General features: G+C 43.0%; 2 protein-coding genes across 8 annotated transcripts in view; one reads left to right on the top strand and one right to left on the bottom strand.

Annotated features, from left to right (window-relative positions):
* CXHXorf58 (chromosome X CXorf58 homolog) overlaps positions 1-21194 on the bottom strand; it is a 33079-nt gene extending 11885 nt beyond the window's left edge. For both annotated transcript variants that reach the window (XM_015127100.3, XM_077988325.1), the window contains exons 1-6: positions 20643-21194; positions 17973-18108; positions 16554-16653; positions 12212-12306; positions 11678-11789; positions 813-944 (exon numbers count right to left, since the gene is read on the bottom strand). In XM_015127100.3, coding sequence (XP_014982586.3) covers positions 813-944; positions 11678-11789; positions 12212-12306; positions 16554-16653; positions 17973-18088 — 555 coding nt within the window. In that variant the 5' untranslated portion in view covers positions 18089-18108; positions 20643-21194. The remainder of the gene's footprint in view (positions 1-812; positions 945-11677; positions 11790-12211; positions 12307-16553; positions 16654-17972; positions 18109-20642) is intronic.
* Positions 21033-24928, top strand: part of APOO (apolipoprotein O) — a 76011-nt gene continuing 72115 nt past the window's right edge. For 4 of the 6 annotated variants that reach the window (XM_015127089.3, XM_077987576.1, XM_077987575.1 and 1 more), the window contains exon 1: positions 21239-21277. In XM_015127089.3, the coding sequence (XP_014982575.1) occupies positions 21269-21277 (9 nt within the window). In that variant the 5' untranslated portion in view covers positions 21239-21268. Of the gene's footprint in view, positions 21278-24928 lie in introns of all 6 variants that reach the window. The other 2 variants (NM_001257632.1, XM_077987574.1) reach the window with 2 other exon arrangements.

Genomic DNA, 24928 nt, shown 5'->3' with positions numbered 1-24928 from the left:
TGGTTTTTGGTATATTCACAATGTTGTGCAACTATTACCACGTCCTATGAATATTTCAGAATATTTCCATCACCCCAAAAGAACCCCCAAATTCCTTAGCTATCACCCTCCCTACATACAAAAAGCCATATATCACATGATTTCCTTTATATGAAATATTCGGATTAGGCAAATCCATAGAGACAGAAGGCAGAGTGGTAGTTTACGGGGCTGGAATGATGCAGGAATGGAGAGTGACTGCTTACTGGATGCAGGGTTTCCTTTTGGGATAATGAAAAGGTTCTGGAACTAGATGGTGGTGATGCTTGCACAACCCTGTGAATGTACTTAATGCCCCTGAATTGTACACTTTAAAATGGTCAATTTTATGATGACAATACATGGACACATAGAGGGGAAAAACACACACTGGGGCTTACCAGAGGGTGGAGGGTGGGAGGAGGGAGAGGATCAGGAAAAATAACTAATGGGTACTAGGCCTAATACTTGGGTGACAAAATAATCTGAACAACAAACTCCCTTGACACAAGTTTACCTATATACAATAACAAACTTGCACATGTACCCCTGAACTTAAAATAAAAGTTGAATTTTAAAAAATTTAAAAAGAAAGTTCTAGTGCTTGGGTATCCAAAAATAAGTTTCATTCTATAGAATATATTTGAAAAATAAAATAAAATATAATAAAATAGTAAATTTTATATTGTGTTATATTTTACCATAATAAAAAAGTATGATTCTTTCTTCTTGGAGGACAGAGTTAGGAAGACTTGCCTGGTTTGTTTTTCAACATCTAAATCTAAATTCCTTACTTGTATATAATCTTGCATGGTGACAACATCCATTATATCAGTTACTTTGGACTTTGGGAAAATCCGCTCATCTTCCACAATTATACGGTGAAATTTCCTTTCCCCCATTAGTTTGCAAGCATCAACCACTGCCTGTAAAGAGAATAGAAAACAGGCTTTAAAAATAGTAGAACAGCATTAATTATCAGCACACCCTTTACATATTTCTTCTGACAAATACATCAAATATTGTTCCTTTCTTCTAGCAGCTTGCTATTCAATAGAAAAGTTGCATTTGCAAAGAGATCATATAGGGATTATTAAACCACTTAAAATTATTTCCATAGCCTTATCTACATAGCTTTTTTTTTTTTGAAATGGAGTGTTGCTTTGTCACCTAGGCTGGAGAACAGTGGCGCCATCTCGGCTCACTGCAACCTTCGCCTCCTGGGGTTCAAGAGATTCTCCTGCCTCCACCTCCGGAGTAGCTGGGACTACAGGCGCCTGCCACCACACCTGGCTAATTTTTTGTATTTTTAGTAGAGACGGGGTTTCACCGTGTTAGCCAGGATGGTATCCATCTCCTGACCTCGTGATCCGCTCACCTCGGCCTCCCAAAGTGCTGGGATTACAGGTATGAGCCACCACACCAGGCCATCTACATAGTTTTCAAATGCAGCTAGAGGAATTGCTGAGTCCAGAATCCTCAGAGAACATAGTTTTAAAACAGCTGGTTTTTCCCATTAAAAGACTTTTAATCCTTTTATTTTAAAAAGCAAAACAAACCTATAACATCATTTGTGCTGTCAATGCAGAGAAAACTTATCTGGTGATTCAATGAGTTATCGTAGGAACTGCAATGAAAGGTGTCAACTGGTACCACCTCTCTTTTATGTATTTATACACTGCCAGTAAGTGGAAACATGTATGTTTCAGATTGTTTAAGCCTCTCTCCCTTCAGACTTCATTCTCAGCAGCTAAAAAGTAGCAAATAGGCCTGGCGTGGTGGCTCACGCCTGTAATCCCAGCACTTTGGGAGGCCGAGGTGGGCGGATCACAAGGTCAGGAGATCGAGACCACGGTGAAACCCCGTCTCTACTAAAAATAGAAAAAATTAGCCGGGCGCAGGGGCGGGCGCCTGTAGTCCCAGCTACTCGGGAGGCTGAGGCAGGAGAATGGCGTGAACCTGGGAGGCGAAGCTTGCAGTGAGCCGAGATTGCGCCACTGCACTCCAGCCTGGGCGACAGAGCGAGACTCCGTCTCAAAAAAAAAAAAAAAAAAAGTAGCAAATAAAGGGATTTTCTTTTCTCTTCCAAATGTCAACATTTTATGCTCAAGGAAAGCACCTGAGAGGTCAGAGACAGAAGAATCACAGAATACATGGAAGCTCAAATCCTGTTGGGCCCTACTTACACCATACCCTTCCACATATAAGTATCCTGTGCTAAGAGCTATACATAGACTGTGAGTAGAGACTTAAGTACTTTGCACCCCCCCCATAAGTATATGCTGACTCTTCTAACATATATTTATATTACAGATCTGTACTTCTGGCCACAAAGGGTATGTTTATATGGAGGAAGGATAGCACAAAAGAAAATTCAGGGTGGGCATGGTGGCTCACACCTATAATTCCAGCACTTTGGGAGGCCGAGGCAGGTGGATCACCTGAGGTCAGGGGGTCGAGACCAACCTGGCCAACATGGTGAAACCCCGTCTCTATAAAAATACAAAACTTAGCCGGGCGTGGTGGCAGGCACTTATAATCTCAGCTACTCGGGAGGCTGAGGCAGGAGAATCGCTTGAATCCGGGAGGTGGAGGTTGCAGTGAGCAGAGATCGCACCACTGTACTCCAGCCTAGGGGACACAGCAAGACTCGTCTCAAAAAAAAAAAAAAAGAAAAAGAAAAAGAAAAGAAAAGAAAATTCAAATATCTTTTGATTCCAGATAAGTTTCTTTTTTCCTTTGTATGTCAGAATGTGGTATTTGTGAAAGTATGGGAACTCTGTGTTATAATGTTGATACAAGGCCTAAAAGAGTGGTTGAGGCCAGGCACGGTGGCTCACACCTGTAATCTCAGCACTTTGGAAGGCCGAGGCAGGTGGATCACCTGAGGTCAGGAGTTCGAGATCAGCCTGGCAAACATGGCAAAACCCTGTTTCAACTAAAAATACAAAAATTAGCCTAGCGTGGTGGCGTGTGCCTGTAAACCCAGCTACTCGGGAGGCTGAGGCAGGAGGATCCCTTAAACCTGAGAGGCGGAGGTTGCAGTGAGCTGAGATCATGCCACTGCACTCCAGCCTGGGTGACAGGGCGAGATGCTGTCTCAAAAAAAAAAAAAAAAAAAAAGGAAAAAAGAAAAGAAAAAGAAAAAAGAAAGAGTGGTTGAGACAGGATCAAAACTGAGAATCATTGTTCTTTTTACTTAACACACAACAGCAAGCTATAATGCATTTTCTATTCCAATTCTCACTTTTGTTATTCAGACTATTCCTTTATTTATTTTTTTAAATTCCAGAGCTTAGAATATCACAGACACATGCAGAAAACGAAAAAGGAAGAAAACATTCAAATAGTTGAATGGTTGAAGTTTTATTCCTAATGTATAGAACTGAAGAGACAAACAGTTTAGTGAAAATGTGACATGGAGCTTTCCTTTAGGTAGATCATTTTTGCTTTATATTTCATTAATTTCTTTATACATTACACAACTAAAGAAAACATAGGCCGGGTGTAGTAGCTCACGCTTGTAATCCCAGCATTCTGGGAGGCCGAAGGGGGTGGATCACCTGAGGTCAGGAGTTTGATTCCAGCCTGGCCAACATGGTGAAACCCTGTCTCTACTAAAAAATACCAAAACTAGTAGGGCGAGCTGGTGAGCACCTGTAATCCCAGCTACTTGGGAGGCTGAGGCAGGAGAATCGCTTGAACCCGGGAGGCGGAGGTTGCACTGAGCCAAGATCGTGCCACTGCACTCCAGCCTGGGCGACAGAGTAAGACTCCATCTCAAAAATTAATTAATTAATTAATTATAGTATTGGCAAATCTCTCCATTATGTTTTCTTGCAATTAATTTCCAACATTTTATGGTTCTAATTAACCAGCCCCACAGTGACACTAAAGGTAAAAACAAGTAATTGTACACTGAACAGGTATGAAGACCATATAATTTCTGCTTTAGGAATTTCTGTAGGCATAACTATAATTTACTTTAGCTCGTTACTAAAAAAGGGTTTTTAAAATTTTTATTATTATTTTTTTAGACAGAGTCTTGCTCTGTCACCCAGGCTGGAGTGCAGTGGTGCCATCTCGGCTTACCGCAACCTCCGCCTCCCGGGCTCAAGCGATTCTCCTGCCCCTCCTCAGTAGCTGGGATTACAGGCGCATGCCACCACGCCCAGCTAATTTTTGTATTTTCAGTAGAGACGGGGTTTCACCATGTTGGCCAGGCTGGTCTCGAACTCTTGACCTTCTATTCCACCCGCCTCAGCCTCCCAAAGTGTTAGGATTATGCTCAGCTAATTTTTGTATTTTCAGTAGAGACGGGGTTTCATCATGTTGGCCAGGCTGGTCTCGAACTCCTGATCTTCTGTTCCGCCCACCTCAGCCTCCCAAAGTGTTGGGATTACGCCCAGCTAATTTTTGTATCTTCAGTAGAGACGGGGTTTCACCATGTTGGCCAGGCTGGTGTCGAACTCCTGACCTTCTGTTCCACCCACCTTGGCCTCCCAAAGTGTTAGGACTACAGGTGTGAGCCACAGTACAAAAGGTATTTATTTAGGTTTTTTTTTTTTTTTTTTTTTTTTTTTTTGAGACAGAGTCTCCCTCTATCGCCCAGGCTGGAGTGCAGTAGCGCCATCTTGACTCACTGCAACCTCTGCCTCCTGGGTTCAAACAATACTCCTGCTTCAGCCTCCTGGGTAGCTGGGACTACAGGCACGTGCCACCATGCCTGGCTAATTTTTTTTTTTTTTTTGTATTTTTAGTGGAGACAGTTTTGCCATTTTGGCCACGCTGGTCCTGAAATGACCTCAAGTGATCCGCCCACCTTAGCCTCCCAAAAAGGTATTTATTGACAGGTCCTCCCTACACTGCCCTACTCAGTCACCACCACCAATCTCTCCAAGATCCAGTTTCCTTATGTGTGCAGTGTCTCAGCTGTGTGCCTCATCTGTGTCTGGCCCATTCTGGTCCCTCAGCCAAAGAAAAACACGCCTGGCAGCATAAGGCAAGCTCTCTGGCCACCTATGAGAGGGGTTTGAAAAATGTTTGCCATCCAATGGCCAAGATATTCTTTCTCAGACATCTGCAGTGTATGGCCAAATTCAAGAAAGTCCTTCTCCTTAGGAAGCAATGGGAAAGAAGAGCCCAGAGCCAGGAGAAAAGCAAGGGCAAAAACTAGGCAAAGATTCCAGGATACCAGCCAATCAGGGTATGATTCAAGATGCAGGTTCTGTTCTTGGTGGGTGACTCAAAGGGTCAAAGGGGGCCATCTCTAAATCTGGCACTTATCCTGATACTCAGCATCTCTGTGGCCAGAAGCCCCCACAGCTCTGTGGCTATTTGCTGGCCTAGATCCACACTTGGGCTTGTAAAGCTACTCTAGTATCTCAAGACACTTTCCCGTTCCTACTGGGAACTGTCATTCATGGAGGAGGTAATAACTGGTATCCCTGCATTGGAACAGTTTCTTGGTTTGGAACAGTTCAATTATATACAGGCTCAGAATAAACAAAACCACCATAACTACATGGTTGTTTTAACCTCAAAATGTATATAGTACAGTGGAAACACAGAGAAGTGTTCAAGTCTCAGTTATGCTCCTGGCAAGTCTTTCTAACTTCTAGCTTCCTAACAGGGAAAATGGGAACAATGTGTCCCTAACCAGAGTTATTGCAGGGCCATCGAAGAGAATGTGTATGCTGCTGTTTAGCATAGTTCCTAAATCTCAGGAGTGGTTAAGAAATTGGACTTTGGAGGCAGGCTAACTAGGTCTTGATCTCAGTTCCTTCACTTTCTAGGTATGAGACTTCAGGCAAGTTACTTAGTGTTTTTTTGTTTGTTTGTTTGTTTTGTTTTGTTTTGAGACAGAATCTCAGTCTGTCACTCAGGCTGGAGTGCAGTGGTGCAATCTCGGCTCATTGCAACCTCCACCTCCTGGGTTCAAGTGATCCTCCTGCCTTAGCCTCTCAAGTAGCTGGGATTACAGGCATGTGCCACCACGCTTGGCTAATTTTTGTATTTTTAGTAGAGACGGGGTTTCACCATGTTGGCCAGGCTGGTCTTGAACTCCTGACCTCAAGTGATCCACCTGCCTTGGCCTCCCAAAGTGTTAGGATTACAGGCGTGAGCCACAGCACCCGGCCCTCAGTCTCTTTTAAAATGAGGATAATAACAGAAAATACACTGTAGTGTTTATGATAATTAAATATAGTAACGTGCATAAAATGTTTAAGATCATATTTAACAGAAAGCGCTCAATAGGCACAACACTTTGGGAGGCTGAAGTGGACAGATCGCTTGAGGCCAGGAGTTTGAGATCAGCCTGGCCAGCATAGCAAAACCTTGTCTCTACTAAAAAATATACAAAAATTAGCCAGACGTGGTGGCACATGTTTGTAATCCCAGCTACTCAGCTGGCTGAGACATAAGAATTGCTTGAGCCTGGGAGCAGGAGGTTGTAGTGAGCCGAGATTGCGAGATTGCCCCACTGCACTCCAGCCTTGGCAACAGATTAAGACCTTGTCTTAAAAAACAAACAAACACCAAACACAAAAAGACAAAGTAACAATAGAGTTGAGTAAGCTTAGAGTAAGAAAAATTCCATATTTATAAGTTTTGTATCAACCACAAATCTTGTTTTGAAGCCGAACTAAAGGGAAAAAGTAACCTTAAACTGTTCTCTTCAAGTTGGGTATGTTCTGATCATTTGAAACCCATTATGATGGTTAGTGAAAAATTCAAGGTCAATAGTATGACCACATTTTTATAATAAGAACAAAATTTTAAAATCTCTGTGTGTATATTTTCATGGGAAACATGAAGGATACACAGCAAACCATTAACAATGACTACCCCAGGAGAGTGAAAGTTGTAGCACAGAAGATAAAGGCACAGAGGCATATTTTTCTATCTGTGGGCTAATTTAAACAAACATTTAAGTTATTATACAGCATTATGATGAGTTTTAATGCATAAGCAGTGATTTCCAATCACTGCCTCTAAGTTTCTCATTTGCTCAAACCCATGTACAGCATGGGGGCTGGCAGGAGGAGACCCAGGAGGATCTCAGTTCTTGAAAAAGCCTCATTATATAATCTTAGGAAAGAAACAATTGATGATGTGTTATAGGGGTAACTACAAGCTTATTCCATACGTAAATGTGGCATAAATTTATCCTTCAAGTAGGATAAACATATACTTCCACATTTGAAGTCAATCTATATAAATATTAATGTTCTTGAAATACCATATTCCATAATGAAAACATGTAGCTCATTTTCTAGGTTTTTTCTTTCTTTCTTTCTTTCTTTTTTTTTGACAGAGTTTTGCTTTTGTGGCCCAGGCTGGAGTGCAATGGTGTAATCTTGGCTCACTGCAACCTCTGCCTCCCGGGTTCAAGTGATTCCCTTGCCTCAGCCTCCCAAGTAGTAGGGATTACAGGCGCCCACCACCACATCTGGCTAATTTTATATTTTAAGTAGAGACAGGGTTTCACCATGTTGGTCAGGCTGGTCTCGAACTCCTGACCTCAGGTGATCCTCCCGCCTCGGCCTCTCAAAGTGCTGGGATTATAGGTGTGAGCTACCGTGCCTGGCCTCATTTGATATATTTCTGAAATAAAGTTAAATTTTATCTGATACTACCTGAGAACACAGAGAAAAGTAGTCCCTTTTCCTTTTCTAAAACTCTTCAGAGTCAATGCCGCACATGCAGGATCTGATCAGAAACTGCCAGGCTGTGTGGTCTTCCCTCCTGCATACGTGCTAGAACTCATGATTTAAGATGGGCCATAGTTTTTGTGTACAACATTTCCAGAAGCAGAATCTTGCCAGGGTTACAGAAAAATAACCTTTGATATGTGGTTTATAAATGGCTAAATATGAGAATGTCCATCTTTTTAAAACTTAATTATAGTCACATATAAGGGTCCAAGGAGTAAAACCTGTACTGTAGAGCCTTGCTATTAAAAGTGTGGTTTATATCACAAGCCTGTCCGGATTCGCCACCTGCTGACTGTAGAGCCCTTGGGCCTTGAGTGAACATAAATGGTAGCCAAGCAGTGGTCACTGTGGGCCTTTGGGAGAGACCCAGTGCTGTGCCTGCTTCAGGTCTGACCCAATGCAGTCCCAGTGGTGGTGGTGGCCACAAGGGTGCTTGTTTTACCCCTCCCCCAGCTCCAGGCTGCTCAGTACAGAAAGAGAGAGATTCCATTTATTGGAGAAAAAGTAAGGAAAGAGAACAAGAGTCTCTGCCTGGTAATCCAGGGAATTCTTTCAGATCTTAGCCAAGAACAACAAGGCAGTACCTCTACAAGTCTGTAAGAGCCACAGCATTACTGGGCTTGGGGTGCCCCCTAATGCAGATATGGCTGCAGTGACCAAAGATTTAGATCACGACACCTGAGTCCCTTTGAATACTTGGAAAGCCTTTTCACAAAGGACAGGTTACAAACAAGCCCAGACTGTAAAGACTACAATAAATACTACAATACCTAACTCTTCGATGCCCAGACATTGGCAAACATCCATAAGCATCAAGACCATTCGGGAAAACATGACCTCAAAGAAACTAAATAAGGCACCAGTGATCAATCCTAGAGAGACAGAGGTATGTAACCTTTCAGATAGAGAATTCAAAATAGCTGTTTTTGTGTTCATGTTCTGACGTAAAAAAACAAAAAACAAACAAACAAAATAGTTGTTTTGAGAAAGCTCAACAAAATTCAAGATAACACAGAGAAGGAATTCAGAAACCTATCAGATAAATTTAACAAAGAGACTGAAATAATTAAAAATCAAGCAGAAATTCTGGAGCTGAAAAATGCAATGGACACACTGAAGAATGCATCAGAGTCTCCTAACAGAGGAACTGATCACGCAGAAGAATTAGTGAGCTTGAAGACAGGCTATTTGAAAATACACAATCAGAGCAGACAAAAGAAAAAAAAATTTAAAAAGGATGATGCATGCCTACAAGAGCTAGAAAATAGCCTCAAAAGGGTGAATCTAAGAATTATTGGCCCTAAAAAGGAGGTAGAGATAGATCAGGGTAGAAAGTTTATTCAAAGGGATAATAGCAGAGAACTTCCCAAATTCAGAGACCGATATCAATATTCAAGTAAAGAAGGTTACAGAACACCAAGCAGATTTAACCCAAAGACTACCTCAAGGTATTTAATAATCAAACTCCCAAAGGTCAAGGATAAAGAAAGAATCCTGAAATCAGCAAGAGAAAAGAAACAAACAACATGCAAAGGAGTTCCAATACGTCTGGCAGCAGACTTCTCATTGGAAACCTTACAGGCTGAGAGAGTGATGTAACATATTTAAAGTGCTGAAGGAAAAAAAAAAAACTTTTATCCTAGAATAGTATATGCAGTGAAAATATCCTTCAAACATGAAGGAGAAAGACTTTCTCAGACAAAAGCTTAGAAATTTTGTCAATAACATACTTGTCCTACAAGAAATGCTAAAGGGAATTCTTCAATCTGAAAGAAAAGGTCATTAATAAACAATAAGAAATCATCTGAAACTACAAAATTCACTGGTAATAGTAAGTACACAGAAAAACAGAGTATTATAACATTGCAATTGTAGTGTGTAAGCTACTCATATATTGAATAGAAAGACTAAAAGATGAACTGATCAAAAATAATAACTACAATAACTTTTCAAGACATAATACAATAAGATATTAACAGAAACAACAAAAGGTTAAAAAGTGGGGAGATGACGTTAAAGTGCAGAGTTTTTACTTGGTTTCTCTTTGCTTGTGATTTTTTTTTGTTTTTTTTTGTTTGTTTTTTTGAGACGGAGTTTGTTTGTTGATGCAATCTGTGTTAATCTGTCATCAGTTTAAAATAATGGGTTAGAAGATATTGTTTGCAAGCCTCATGGTAACCTCAAATCCAAAAACATACAACAGATACACAAAAAATAAAAAGCAAGAAATTAAAACATACCACCAGAGAAAATCACCTTCACTAAAAGGCAGGCAGGAAGGAAGGAAAGAAGGAAGAGAAGAAAACAACAAAACAACCAGAACAAATAAGAAAATGGCAAAACTAAGTCTGTACTTATCAGTAATAACATTCATGTAAATGGACTAAACTCTCCAATCAAAAGATAAAGAGTGGCTGAATGAATTTTTTAAAAAGTGTGGTTTATGGACCAGCAGCAGCGGCAGCATTTTAACAAGATTCCCAGGTGATTCCTGTACTGTAGACACAATTTGTGGTGAATATTCATGAAACTTAAAAGTATGGGGAGAGTGCCAGGCGTGGTGGCTCATGCCTGTAATCCCAGCACTTTGGGAGGCTGAGGCGGGCAAATCACCTGAGGTCAGGAGTTCGAGACCAGCCTGGCCAACATGGTGAAACCCCATCTTTACTAAAAATACAAAAATTATCCAGGTGTGGTGGCGCATGCCCGTAATCCCAGCTACCTGGGAGACTGAGGTGGGAGAATCGCTTGAACCTGGGAGGCAGAGGTTGTGGTGAGCTGAGATCGCACCATTGCACTCTAGCCTGGGCAACAAGAGCGAAACTCTGTCTCAAAATAAAGAAATAAATAAATAAGTATGATGATAATTCATGTGAAAAAAGGATAAATATTTTGAAAGTTCATTTTCTTTTTTTTTTCTTTTTTCTTTTTTTTTTGAGATAGAGTCTCACTCTGTTGCCCAGGCTGGGGTGCAGTGGTGCGATCTCAGCTCACCACAACCTCTGCCTCCTGGGTTCAAGCAGTTCTCCTGCCTCAGCCTCCCGAGTATCTGGGATTACAGGCATGCACCACCACGCTCGCCTAATTTTTGTATTTTTAGTAAAGACGGGGTTTCACCACGTTGGCCAGGCTGGTCTCGAACTCCTGACCTCAGGTGATTTGCCCGCCTTGGCCTCCCAAAGTGCTGGGATTACAGGCATGAGCCACTGCGCCCGGCTGAAAGTTCATTTTCAAAAGCATAGTCCAGCAAATTTTGTTTCTAAATGTGCTACCAGAATCAAAGAAACAATAACATTCCATTAAAACAAATAAAATGGCATTAAATGTTCTGCATAATTTAAGAGCCCTCACCAATTTTAGTCTTTTTTTTATTTTGAGATGGAATCTCACTATGTCACCCAGGCTGGAGTGCAGTGGTACGATCTTGGCTCACTGTAGCCTCTGCCTCCTGGGTTTAAGCGATTCTCCTGCCTCAGCCTCCCGAGTAGCTGGGATCACAGGAATGTGCCACCATACCTGGCTAATTTTTATATCTTTAGTAGAGACGGGATTTCACCACGTTGGCCAGGCTGGTCTCAAACTCTTGACCTCAGGTGATCTGCCCACCTCGGCCTCCCAAAGTGCTAGCATTACAGGCATCAGTCACTGTGCCTGGCCTAGTCTATTATTAACAAATCAAAATTTTAATACAAAAAATGGATGGATATTTTCTAGAGTCTTAATTAAGTAATTCACTCCAAATTTATTTTTAGGTAATAAGTGGAGACACTTTGAAACATGGTGCTTAAAACACACACACACACACACACACACACACACACACTACCTGGTGGGCTGTTTCATGGTGAAATAACTAATTCTGTATAATTTGAATGCAATTCAGATACTACATAAATGTTAAGAAGCTAAATTAACATAAAATGTACATCATGAAACGTCACCTCACTTGACGGCATTAATACATTTTTTCCGCTAAAATACTTGTAACCGTGGCCATCAGTATGAAGAAAAATTTTAAACACGATGAAAGGTGGAAACGTTTCACCTCTAAATCTGAAATAAAGATAAAAAATTAGTTATTTGGCATCAGGTTTTGGGCTCAGTTGCTTTTCCCCCTTATACTTAAGATAGTTCGTATAGTTTCTTGCGTACAGGGTAAAAGCTATGTCAGAGCATATAAAGAACTGGTAATTAAATGGATCACGTAGGAGGTAAGACCCACACTTTGGTGTGCTCACAACTATTCTCACACCTGTGTAAGACTGAATACCGAATGGGAGATGAGAGCTACTCTCATCGCAACTTTTAGCCACAGAGTCATGCCTCAGTTTCTTCACATAACAAATGTAAATAAAGATAACACATTTACTTTGTAATTAAGTTCTGAGAAGTTATGAGGATTAAAAAAATCCATATCTAAGATTTCCTCATATTAACTAAGTACTTCTTGAAATAAATCAGCATAGATACATTACCTGAATCTAATTTTACACTGCATGGTAGGATCCTTAATAAGCTTAGCCTCTAAGGGGGACACTTTCTTCAGTATTTCATGTGTCACACAGAATTCCTGAAATAGAGGACAGAACTGTAAAGGGAAAGCAGTATCCCACCCAGACATAATTTATGGACTATAACAGAGGCAACGTGGTAAAGTGAACAGTACGCTAGCCTTGGAGTTCTGAAGGGGTGGGTTTTTGTTTTGGCACCTCCACTTACCATCTGTGTAGCCTTAAGCCAGTTACTTAATCATTTTTGCTTCCAAGTTTGGGTATCTGTCCCTCTTTGAGATCAAAGGTACTATTATTTCCCTATGACAGCACTTTTCACAATATATTATAATTACTTATTAACTTGTTTGTGCCTCCTACTAGACTGTAAACTTCATGAAGGTAGGCATGGTGGCTTTTCTCTTTACCACTATATTCCTAGCATCTAATACAGTGCCTGGAACACAGCAGATGCTTAACAAGTATTTGTTGAATGAATCACTGTAAGATGAGGATGACAATAGTAATAAGTTACTAGCTTTTAAGTACCTTTTATGCACCATATACTATGTTAGGTGCCTTATATACATCAGCTCATTTAATCCTTACACCAGCAACACTATGAGAATTGTTCGTTTTCAGACGGAGTCTCACTCTGTCGCCCAGGCTGGAGTGCAGTGGCGCGATCTCAGCTCACTGCAACCTCTGCCCACCGCAACCTCCGCCCACCGCAACCTCTGCCTCCCAGGTTCAAGCAATTCTCCTGCCTCAGCCTCCCGAGTGGCTGGGACTACAGGCACCTGCCACCACGCCTGGCTAATTTTGTATTTTTTTAGTAGAGACAGGGTTTCACCATATTGGCCAGGCTGGCCTCAAACTCCTGACTTTGTGATCCACCTGCCTTGGCCTCCCAAAGTGCTGGTATTACAGGTGTGAGCCACCAAGCAGGCTGGAGTGCAATGGCACGATCTCAGCTCACTGCAACCTCCACCTCCTGGGTTCAAGCGATTCTCCTGCCTCAGCCTCCTGAGTAGCTGGGATTACAGGCATGTGTCACCATGCCGGGTTAATTTTGTATTTTTAATGGAGATGGGGTTTCTTCATGTTGGTCAGGCTGGTCTCGAGCTCCTGACCTCAGGTGATCCACCCACCTCAGCCTCCCAAAGTGCTGGGATTACAGGTGTGAGCCACTGCACCTGGCCCATTATGAGACTGTTATCATGCCTGTTTTACAGAAGAGAAGGTTGAGGCTCAGGGAATTTTTGTAATTTATAAAAAGGCATACAGGTAGTAAATTGGGAAGCCAGGATTCATTTAGTTCTGTTTGACTCTAAAGCCCCAACTCTTTCCCCCAAACAATCCCAAACAACCCCTTTATGCTTAAGATAATCACATAAAAATGTACACTAAAGGGCTTTTAGGCTGGGTGCTGTGGCTCACACCTATAATCCTGGCACTTTGGGAGGCCAAAGCAGGAGGATCACCTGAGGTCAGGAGTTCGAGACCAACCTGGCCAACATGGTGAAACTCCGTCTCTACTAAAAATACAAAAATTAGCCGGGCGTGATGGCGGGTGCCTGTAGTCCAAGCTACTTTGGAGGCTGAAGCAGGAGAATTGCTTGAACTTGGGAGGTAGAGGTTGCAGTAAGCCGAGATCATGCCACTGCACTCCAGCCTGGGTGACAGAGTGAGACTCTATCTCAAAATAAATAAATAAATAGCTTTTAAAAGGATAAAACATTATTAATTTAAGGTATTAACTTAAAGCATTACTATAACAGATAAAAAAGAATTTCCTTCTGTTACAGAAGAGTCTAAAAATACTATGAAACCAGCATTATAAAATTAAATACAAGTTCCATATTTGAAGACAATGGATAATAGACCTGAAATGTCAGGAGTTTACCTGGGTGGGTTTTCTCCGAAGTATTCAGATGGAGTCTTGTTCTGTCACCCAGGTTAGAGTGCAGTGGCGCAATCTCGGCTCACTACAACCTCCACCTCCTTGGTTCAAGGAATTCCCCTGCCTCAGCCTCCCGAGTAGCTGAGATTACAGGCACACCCTACCACGCTCAGCTAATTTTTTTGTATTTTTAATAGAGATGGGTTTCCACCATGTTGGCCAGACTGGTCTCAAACTCCTGACCTCAGGCAATCCACCCGCCTCGGCCTCCTAAAGATCCCAGCTCATGCTGGGATTACAGGCGTGAGCCACTGTGCCCGGCCGTATTCTGCTTTTACTGACATCAGAAATAGGTTTGTGGGTCAGATGAACGGTGTATACATTGCTCAGACTTTATTATTTTTTTCAGAGCTGCTAAAATTCCCTTAAGAGTATCACTAATTGGGCAGGTGTGGTGGTTCATGCCTGTAATCCCAGCACTTTGGGAGGCCAAGGCGGGCGGATCACCTGAGGTCAGGAGTTCGAGACCAGCCTGGCTAACATGGTGAAACCCTGTCTCTACTAAAAATACAAAAAAAGAAAAAATTAGCTGGGCATGGTGGCACGCACCTGTAGTCCCAGCTATTAGGGAAGCTGAGGCAGGATAATCGTTTGAACCTGGGCGGTGGAGGTTGCAGTGAGCCAAGATCATGCCACTGCACTCCAGCCTGGGCGACAGAGTGAGACTTCATCTCAAGAAAAAAAAAAAAGAGTATCACTAGTAATAGACTACTGGATTTATAGGTTGTTTTATTAGAATATTTGGTACTATACCAAGGAAGGCTCTGCTAAGGTTGCCAGAGTTGCTTTCTGGAGGAGGGGGGATATGCATTTTTTTTTTTTTGGTTTTGCTTTTCATTCAAGTAGGATCATATTCTTCATACTGTCTGGTGCTTGCTTTTTTAACTGATGAGCTATCTTCCTTTTTCTTTCTATTGCATAATCATGTTAAAGCTGCAAAGTTTAACACTATAAAAGCAGCAACATGGCCGGGCGCGGTGGCTCAAGCCTGTAATCCCAGCACTTTGGGAGGCCGAGACGGGCGGATCACGAGGTCAGCAGATCGAGACCATCCTGGCTAACCCAGTGAAACCCCGTCTCTACTAAAAAATACAAAAAACTAGCCGGGCGCGGTGGCGGGCGCCTGTAGTCCCAGCTACTCGGGAGGCTGAGGCAGGAGAATGGCGTAAACCCGGGAGGCGGAGCTTGCAGTGAGCCGAGATCCAGCCACTGCACTCCAGCCTGGGCAACAGAGCGAGACTCCGACTCAAAAAAAAAAAAATAAATAAAATAAAATAAAATAAAATAAAATAAAAGCAGCAACATTTATTTAACCAGCATCCTATCACTAGATATTATACAGTTTACTTCCTTTGCTGTTACAAACAATGGTGCAATCAAATTGTATATGTATTGTAGAATAGATTCTAAGAGGTAAAATTGCTGGATGAAAGGTAAGGGAACTTTTAATTCAGAGCTTTTTGAGGGGGGACAGAGTCTCACTCTGCCGCCCAGGCTGGAGTGTAGTGGCATGATCTCAGCTCACCATAACCTGTGCCTCCTGGGTTCAAGCAATTCTCCTGCCTCAGCCTCCCAAGTAGCTGTGACTACAGGTGCATGCCACCACGCCTGGCTATCTTTTTGTATTTTAGTAGAGAAAGCATTTCTCAATGTTGGCCAGACTGGTCTTGAACTCCTGGCCCTCCCTGCCTTGGCCTCCCAAAGTGCTGGGATTACAGGTGTGAGACACTGCACCTTACAGATTCGGAGTTTTTTATTGTTGGAAGAGAACTGTTTCACATTTTCAAATAAGGAATCAAATTTAAAAACAAAACAAAACAAGCAGTATATTAATTTCAGAAAAAATAATAGTCATCCACATTTCAAAAAATCCAGAAATATTCATTTAGGGATAACAGAAAAAACAATTCCAGAACTCCATGCAATATTATTAGATGCAAATAGGAGATAAAAAAAGGGCCGGGTGTGGTGGCTCAAGCCTGTAATCCCAGCATTTTGGGAGGCTGAGGCGGGAAGATCACAAGGTCAGGAGAGCGAGATCATCGTGGCTAACATGGTGATATCCCGTCTCTACTAAAAATACCAAAAATTAGCCGGGTGTGGTGGCAGGTGCCGGTAATCCCAGCTACTCAGGAGGCTGAGGCAGGAGAATCACTTGAACCCGGGAGGCAGAGGTTGCAGTGAGCCAAGATTGTGCCACTGCACTCCAGCCTGGGTGAAAGAGCGAGACTCCGTCTCAAAAAAAAAAAAAAAAAAAAAAAAAAAAAAAAGAGATAAAGAAGGTTATCTATTCGATCTTTAATTAATAGATCTTTTGGCTTGATAATTAAATCCATCAGAGAAAAAAAGAAGCAAACTACTTACCGCTGCACAAATTGCGTGTTTCAGGAGTCGAAATATCATTTTGTTTGTATGAGATAACCAAGCCCTCTGTATTATTTGAGCTGAAATGTCTTTAAGCATTCTGAGAGAAAAAAAGAGGTTAATATTTATAAAGTAGTTTTCATTTTCCTAAAACCTTAGAGAACTATCAATTTATGCTTCCTCCTCCTGTACCTCCCCATCCTCCACTCTAAGACTGACCTAATGAGGAACATTTGGATGTGGTAATTGGAAGTGGTCATTTGCAGAACCCACTCAGAATGAGGATATGAAATACTTGAGGAGATTTCCCCTGAGATTTAAAAAAAAAAGTCCTGGCTAAAACTTTATCATCAAAAGGCATATAAAATATAAATGTATCATTAAGAGGCATATATATTATAAATAAAAAGTGTGAGGAGACAAGCTCACTTCCCAAAAACATTCACGACCTGAAATGAAACGTACAACTAGTTCAAGTGCTATGAAAATGGAATGGGGAATAGTCAAAGTTACAGGAGGCCCAGTTCTCTTCTGGGGATGGACGACTACGCCCTAGAAAAAGAAACTTCCTTCTCTGATCTTTGCTTGAACCAGGCTCATCCAGGTCAAGTCAGAATTATTCTACTTTTGGTCATATCCCAGCACTGGCAGGTTGTAGGGGTCTCCTCCTTCATACCTTCTCACTCCGTCATTACCCCTTACAGTGCTATGTACAAAGACAGGTACTCCTGCATAATGCTACCCATTGGCTGGCAAAATGCAAGCTACAAGATATAAAGAAGAAAAGGCTAGGCCAGGTGCAGTGGCTCACGCCTGTAATCTCAGCACTTTGGGAGGCCGAGGCGGGAGGGATCACCTGAGGCCAGGAGATCGAGACCAGCCTGGCCAACATGGTGAAACCCCGTCTCTACTAAAAATATAAAAATTGACATGCATGGTGGTGCACGCCTGTAATCTCAGCTACTCGGGAGGCTGAGGCAGGAGAATTGCTTGAATCCGGCAGATGGAGGTTGCAGCGAGCCGAGATCGCACCACTGCACTCCAGCCTGGGCGACACAGCGAGACTCCATCTCAAAAAAAAGGAAAAAGCCTGAAGTATGGAGACAAACCTTTGAATCCTATCTGATGCCATTTATTAGCTGTTAACTTTCTTCAAGCCACTTACCTTCTGCCGGTTGCTACTATTTCATTTATAAAATATAAAAATTGTTTCACAAGGTTGTATCAGGATCGAGTAGATGTGTGTTAATATGCTTTGTAAATTAGAAAATGCAATTATAATTATTCAATTTGAAAGTAATTTTAAAACACAAAATCTCTGATTTACAAAACAAGAAGCATTTGAAATTATCTGGATAAGTACTGTTTGGAAACTGTACAGTTGTGGAAGATAACACAAGGCAAAATACGGGTACTTACGATAGTAATGATCTTGAATTTGGTGCATTTGCGAAACGTACTCTGCGAACTTTTCCTAAGGATTTTGTACCTGATTTCAGAATACCTTTACCTGGTACATTTGAGGAACGGTTCATTTTCCCTCCAATGAAGTAATCTGAAAGTACATAAATTAAGCCTTTGAGGTCATAATTTATACTATTACACTGTTTGGACAAGACTCAAGTGCCTTATGATTGTTGTACTAATTCTGAATCCTTTAAAAAAGAAGGCATTGGGGCCGGGCGCGGTGGCTCAAGCCTGTAATCCCAGCACTTTGGGAGGCCGAGACGGGCGGATCACGAGGTCGGGAGATCGAGACCATCCTGGCTAACACGGTGAAACCCCGTCTCTACTAAAAAAAATACAAAAAACTAGCCGGGCGAGGTGGCGGGCGCCTGTAGTCCCAGCTACTCGGGAGGCTGAGGCAGGAGAATGGCGTGAACCCGGGAGGCGGAGCTTGCAGTGAGCTGAGATCCGGCCACTGCACTCCAGCCTGGGCAACAGAGCGAGACTCCGTCTCAAAAAAAAAAAAGAAGGCATTGGGGATCTCTTAAAGTTGCTTACAGTTTACATTGTGTACTAAAAATATTATATGGTATATGGAAAAGACAAATAAATCTATCCACAGCCTTATAACTGGTCTGTCTCCAGTCTTTTTCTCCTCTTATTCATCTTCCACACTACACCCGGAGTTAACTTTTTAACTCAATAATTCAATCTCATCACTCCCCAGCTGTCTACCAACAAGCTCATTGAGGGCAGGAGGCATCTTGTTGACTATGGAGTCCTCAGTGCCTAGCACAGCGGAGAGTTTTTACATGTTTGTCTAAAAACGTTTTGTCCCAGTTTTATCATCAAATAGCAGTGAGACTTTGAGCAAGTCACTTAACCTCTCAGTGGTTCAGTTCCCTCCTTGGTAAAGTGAGAGGGTATACACTAAATTTCTGATTCCACCTCCAACTTTCTATTCTTTAAAGCATCCAATCTGGATGCAGTAATACTCCAATTTGGATGCAGCTCCCAAATTCTTAGTCACTGCTTGGTCTTTGTTACTAAACCAGGGGCTCGTTATCATTTCTTTTGGTGCCATGGACCCCCTAGGGACAGATCTCTTTAAAACGCATAACATGGCCGGGCGCGGTGGCTCACTCCTGTAATCCCAGCACTTTGGGAGGCCGAGACGGGCGGATCACGAGGTCAGGAGATCGAGACCACCCTGGCTAACACGGTGAAACCCCCGTCTGTACTAAAAATACAAAAACTAGCTGGGCGGGGTGGCGGGCGCCTGTAGTCTCAGCTACATGGGAGGCTGAGGCAGGAGAATGCCGTGAACCCGGGAGGCGGAGCTTGCAGTGAGTGGAGATCGTGCCACTGCACTCCAGCCTGGGCGACAGAGTGAGACTCCGTCTCAAAAAAACAAAAAACAAAACAAAAAAAACCGCATAACATACATAGGATTACAAAGTGTTCCAATTATACTGAAATCATTAAAATATTTTTTAAAACAAAATTATAGTAAATGTGTCTTAATGCATTAAATGAGCTCTAATGACTACTGTATTTTTGAAGCAGTAATGAGCGTAAATATTTCAAGATCTCTGACACGACTGCAAGGTAACATGAAAATATCTGTGCTTTCTATTGATGACAAAGTCATCAATGCTAATACTACTGTGGCTTGTTGTCTACACTATAATTGAAAGAAACAAAGTTCAGTTAGAGGTTAGTGAAAATGAAGTTGTCATTTTTTCCCCCATACAAGTTCGCACACCCCATGAATTAAGACCTTCTGCCCTAATTTATCAATATGTTTCACACTTTTACGTATGTGTGATGTTACACTGCTGATGCAGAGAGCCTTCTGAGTCTATTCAATATTTCTCCTTGGGGATGCCTTGGAATATACAATCCTCTTAAGAAAGAGAAAAGCAGCCCTTAACATCTGGGAGTTGGCTGGCAGTCACAGCTGGGCCTTGGTGTTACCACTGCTTCCTAACAACACCCGATCCAGAGCAAAGCTCCTGCTTCCTTGAACGTACCCCAAAATCACCGAACCAAAGCCCAAATCCTATAATAAATCTAACTCTTTTACTGAAATATGCCACTGTGTTCCTACATGTGCGTTCTCCTTGGAGCAATGAGAAACCCATTTTCTTCAACTACAGGTGTGCCCCTAGTGGTCTTTGGCTGGAGGGCAGTGGCACATCACTGCACAAATTCCAAATTTTTCCAGATGCCCGCCCGGATAGGGCTTACACTTTTTATAGGATTAGGGCAGAAATACAGAATGAAATAGGAAATACATCCTCATTATGAGACAGTGAAACAATTGTTTTGGCTAGAACACAGGTTTCAAAGGCAGACTAATGGGTTTGGATCCTAGCTTCCCACTTTCTGTGTGGTCTCGTACAAATTACTTCTATGTGCCTCAGTTTCTTCATGTATGTATTGGGAATAATAACCATGCCCACCTACTTCCGTCGTTGGAAAGATTAGATAAATGTGAATAAAGAACTTAGATCATGACTGCGCATATCAAAGTGCTGTATCAGTGCTTGTTACTCTTGTTAATAAGATAATTATTGCCATTATCATTTACTTCTACAAGTATTAAGGGACAAACATTTGATTCCCAGAGAGGAGGCTTACCGCTTGTTTCTTAAAGGGAAAAAATAAGGTCAGAGCCTTTTCCGATTAAAGGACACAGCATATTAGTTTAAATTTAAAACCTGAGAAACCTCCAGTCCACGGTTAAAACCTTTCGTAAGATAAATCCAGGCCGCCAACCGGCGGCTTCCGGCTGCGAGGCTTTCGAAGTCGCCCGAGACCCTCCAAGCGCCCCCTCCCGGCAGCCTCTGCTCACAGAAATCCCAGTCCACGCCGCTGGGCGCCCGGTCGCCGCGGCAAAGACAGTTTCCCAGCGCCGCGCGACGCCAGGCACCTCCCTCCTCGCGCCTCCGCGTACCACCCACACAGAGCCGGCGCTTTCTTGCCGCCTAGCAACCGCCGACGCAGGGGCGGAGCCTCTTGGAGGGCGGGGTTTGCGTTCATCCGCCGCCCGGGCGCGACGCGCTGCAGCTCAGCGACGCGGCTTCTAGAACGGGGTGATTGAACTAAGCCTTCGCCGCACCGAGTTTGCAGTACGGCCGTTACCCGCACCGCGGCCCGCTTGCGGTTGGAGAAATCAAGGCCCTACCGGGCCTCCGTAGTCACCTCTCTGTAGTGGGCGTGGCCGAGGCCGGGGTGACCCTGCCGGAGCCACCGCTGCTAGCGACATGTTCAAGGTGAGAGCGTGGAGCCGGGTCACAGCTGTCACCGCCCCCTCCCGGCTGCCCGAGCCCTCCCCGCGCTCTCTTGGGGCCTCTCCGCAGGCCAGGCCCGAGGCTTTTCCCGCCACTGGGCCGGCTGCGTCCCGGCCCCGCGGTTCATTCACTGGTCTACTGTGGATGAGCGGCTGCCGGGCGGAGGCGAGAGACCCCCGGGTGGGTGGGGGGCGGCCCTTTGGGTTGTGCTTTCGTGAATTAAACACTTTGAAAATGTAAAGTGCCTTCCCCCAAAGTACCCATCCCTTCGGCTGGTGCCCTCTTGGGATCGTGGGTAGGGGGAGGCCAGCTCAGGGCACTGCGGGGTTCGCGGCTTTAGTTGCCTGGCAGGGTCAGGTTTCAGAACCTGATGTGTGGATGGGGGAGGGTCATTTTAGGAGAAGCTGTGCAGGGTATGGGGGAGGCTGGGGTGGGATGGCTGGGTGACGACGAAAGCTGGAGCTTTGCTCCACTCCCCAGGGAACATTATTTAATACGGACCAGTGGACCCCCTTCCCTGCGTTTTGTGAACTCGTGTCCTTTGGGAAAAAAATAGACTTTTACAATGAAGACTTAATTTCGAAAATCTGCACTGTAGTATAAAGCCATTATTCTACTTTTTAAAAAGTAAATTATATGTATTTTGTCATAAAAAATCACAGGCTACCAGAAATTAATCTACAAAATTGAGTCTTCAAGAAGCATAGTACCCATAAAATAGTGCTAATGAAATCTCAGAATTGTAGTATTCATTTAAAAGTTTTGTTGAGCTCTGCAATGTGCTTTGGGTACGTTAATAAAGGCTGTAAAATCAGAACATGCATTCTGCCTTCTAGTCCTGGCATTGCCACTTTCTAGCTGTGTGACCTTGGGCAAGTCACTTACCTTCTCTGTGCCTATCTTCTTTTTTGGTGAAATTGGTGTAAAAACATCTACCTCATAGGGTTGTTATAAGGAGTAAGTAAGTTGGTATGTGTAAAGCACTTGGAAAAGGCCTAGTATTTGCTCTTACTCTGTTTTCAGGCAGCTCACAGTTTAGTCAGGAAGACAGATCCTATAATCAACATTCATTTGATAAATTTGTGTATTAAACACCTGTTATGTGCTAGGAGCTCAGCTCCATTTCAGGGTTACGACAAGGAAAGATATGCTGTGGCCAGTTTAACTATATGTGTACCAACACTGTAGTAAGGTAGTGAAAAGGAGAGCAGGATCCACTTGGCTTAACCAGGGGTTCCTAACCTGGGGCCCTCAGCTCCTCAAAGGACCTGCACATAAATTTCAGGGGGTCCCTGAACTCTGATGGTGAAAAAATATAACTATTTTTAGCAATCTCCAATTGGAATTGAGCACTTCCTTTAGTTATGGGTAATGTTTCAATTATCTATTGTTGGGTAACAAATCACTGCAAACCAGTGCCTTAAAACAAGAATTGTTTCTCAAAATCTATGGGTTGGCTGGGTAGTTCTGCTGGTGGCTTGACTGAAAGTTGGCCTCACTCGCATGTCTGGGGGCTTGGTGCCCCTCCGTGTGCCTAGCTTGGACTTCCTCACTTGGTTACTGACTTCCAAGAGGGCAAGTCCCAAGGCACAAACACAGCATCATGTTTGCTGATGTCAAAACAAGTCACGCAGCCAAGTCCAGAGTTGATACAGTGGGGAACTACACAAGGTCATAGACATGAGTTGGTGCACTTCACTGGGGCCATTCATTTTACAAGCTCCTACCTTAACAAACCACAGTAGTATTAGCAGTACCTGTTACCAGTGGAAGTCACAGTATCAGCACAAGTCACAGACATTTTCATATCACATTACAGTTGTTGCAGATCTCAAAATATCATTTATGCTCATTACTACTTCAGAACTATGATAGTTAATAAGACTCACTGCTAGATCTTTTTGTTTAGTGGGCTAGTAAAGAAGCACATACTGTTTATATCAGATATTTGTGTTTAAAAAATAAGATTATTTCAATATAGTTGGCACTTTTTTGTATGCAATTAGAGGCATCATTTTGAGAAGGGGTCTATAGGTCTCACCGACGGCCAAAGAGGTCCATGGCACAACAAAAGGTAAAGAACCCCTGGGGACTTCAGAGAAGGCTTCACAGACGGGACACTTAAATTTAGTTTTGAGACAGGTAGGAGTTCTTCAGGTAAATGAGCGGGGGAACATCAGTGGTATTCCATTGGGGGAAGTGCTGGAAACTCAGTTTTGATGTGTCAAGGGAAAGATACAGTGAGCTGAGATGATTATTATTGTTATCATTATTTTTTTCAGACAGAGTCTGGCCCTGTTGCCCGGGCTGGAGTGCAGTGGTGCGATCTCGGCTCACTGCAACCTCCGCCTCCCGGGTTCAAGTGATTCTCCTGTCTCAGCCTCCCCAGTAGCTAGGATTACAGGCGCCTGCCACCACACCCAGCTAATTTTTTTGCATTTTTAGTAAAGATGGGGTTTCACCATGTTGGCCAGGCTGGTCTCGATCTCCAAACTCCTGATCTCGTGATTCGCCCGCCTCAGCCTCCCAAAGTGTTGGGATTACAGGTGTGACCCACCGCGCCTGACTGAACTGAGATTATTTCAGGTGAACATGCACTTTGGGTAGAAAAGTAGAAAGATCACAACAAACCTTGGAGGACACCAAAATATAAGGAGTAGGCAGAGGAAAGGGGGAGGCCAGACTTGAGAAGTAGCAGTAGGAGCAGAAAAGAGTGATGTTTAGAAAATCGAGAGAGAAAAGTTTCAAGGAAAAATGGCTATATTAGGATACTTTCAGCTGGGAAAACCCAATTGCTTAAATAGTAAGGAAAATTCTCTCACAAAGTCCAGAGGAAGAATGGATTCCAGGTTCTGATTCGGTTGGTCAACAGTGTCATCAAGGACCCATCTCTTCTTGGCTTTCCACAGTCAGGTTGGTTTCCTTTAGGGTTGCAAAATGACTATCAGTAGCATACACACTTTCTCATTCTCTAGAGCAAGAGGAGGAGAGAGAAAAAACTCCCACAATTGGTCCTTCAGTCTGATTGGACCAACTTAGGTCAGTTGTCTGACCCTATAACAGTTGTCAGAGGAATGACATGATCTTATTGGCTTAGACTAAACAGGATCAACCCAGGGTGGTATCACTTAATCACAGGGGAGAGGAATGCATTCATGAACACAATGGAGTTCTTTTAGGAAGGAAGAGGGAGAATAGAGATTGGATATGCAACCAACAATGTCCATGACGGAGATATAAGCTAGATGAGATATGAGTTAGTTAGATATCATGAGGTGTGTTCGTTTGGGCACTTTGGAAAGCTTTCATGATCCTTAAACTTTAGGTTTATTGATTGAAGTGAAGGGTAGATTAACCTGGGTTGGTGACTGAGGGCTGAGTAAATGGACACTATGGTGGTTGATAAGCTTGACTGTCAAGGAAAGGAGAGAGAATTTGGTAACTAGAAGGATATGTTCAGTCAAGATTCTAGAGAGAATACCTCAGCTTTGCAAGGAAGAGAGATTCCCACCCGACAGATGGAAGGAAAAGAAAGGTGCGAGGGATTGTAGACCAGTGGTTCTCTATAGAATGGTACGACTATACAGAATGGTACATTTTGGAAACTTGTGGGATTGTTCTTTTTTTTTCTTT

This window comes from Macaca mulatta, chromosome X, assembly GCF_049350105.2.
Source record: "Macaca mulatta isolate MMU2019108-1 chromosome X, T2T-MMU8v2.0, whole genome shotgun sequence".
Classification (NCBI taxonomy): domain Eukaryota; kingdom Metazoa; phylum Chordata; class Mammalia; order Primates; family Cercopithecidae; genus Macaca; species Macaca mulatta.
The sequence above is the reverse complement of the archived record's forward strand: the minus strand, read 5'-3'. Positions and strand labels throughout refer to the sequence as shown.